The following is a 707-nucleotide window of genomic DNA, read 5'->3' as shown; positions in this document are numbered from 1 at the left end:
TTGCACACCACTTGCTTTGGTGCTCTTATGTCCCATCCTTTCACATCTGACCCAGCCTGGGGTCATGGTCAGGGCCACGAAGAGCATGAGAGGTGGTCAGAGGAATGTCGGAGTGTCCTGGGACCCCAGACCTTCTTAATTGTGAGCCCTGGTGCTCATGGGGATGGGGCCCTGAAGCCTGCCCTTGTGATGCTGTGCATGGCTGCGACCTTGCAGCCACCAGTTGTCACACCAGGCGAAGATGCCCCTCTCTTCAGTGTGGAGGCAGCAGGGGACCTGCTGGACAGGACCTCTGCCCTGGTGGACAGAGACATGGCGCAGATCAGGCGGATGTTCCAGCTGCTTATGGAAGACATCATGGAGGAGGTGGAGGTTTTGGCTGATGAGAAGCAGCAACAGGGGTCCTCCCAAGACCTGGATGAGAAGATATTAGAGGATCAAGGCCAGCAACGTCCGGGAGGCCTGAATGAACTTCTGGCGCTAGATGCGCTTCAGGCTCTGGCCACCCTGCAAGTGGAACTGAGCTCTGACCATGAGAAAAACTGCAGGGCCTAAGTTTAGTTCATGTGCAAGAGCCATCAGAGGAGGAAGTGTGACTTGGCTCAGAGGAGTGCCATTATCCAGGGCATCCCTGGCTTCTGGGTCAAAGTGGTATCCTTTCTACTGCTCCTTGGGGTCTGCTGCTCAGGAGGAGGAGGAGGAGGTGC

At 56.4% G+C, this 707-nt stretch overlaps 1 protein-coding gene across 1 annotated transcript; it reads left to right on the top strand.

Moving 5' to 3' along the window:
- Window positions 1–27: 27 nt before the first annotated feature.
- Window positions 28–651, top strand: LOC104990459 (testis-specific Y-encoded protein 1-like; the record flags this gene model as incomplete). Its single annotated transcript, XM_010842581.1, is given in 2 exon segments — window positions 28–151; window positions 224–651. Coding segments are annotated over 2 exon segments (552 nt in total), but the record flags the coding sequence as incomplete, so codon positions are not given.
- Between the last annotated feature and the right edge of the window lie 56 nt (window positions 652–707).

The sequence above is a fragment of the Bison bison genome, unplaced genomic scaffold, assembly GCF_000754665.1.
Source record: "Bison bison bison isolate TAMUID 2011002044 unplaced genomic scaffold, Bison_UMD1.0 scf7180017482356, whole genome shotgun sequence".
Lineage (NCBI taxonomy): Eukaryota > Metazoa > Chordata > Mammalia > Artiodactyla > Bovidae > Bison > Bison bison.
Note: the sequence above shows the minus strand (reverse complement) of the source record. Positions and strands in the feature narration are given on the sequence as shown.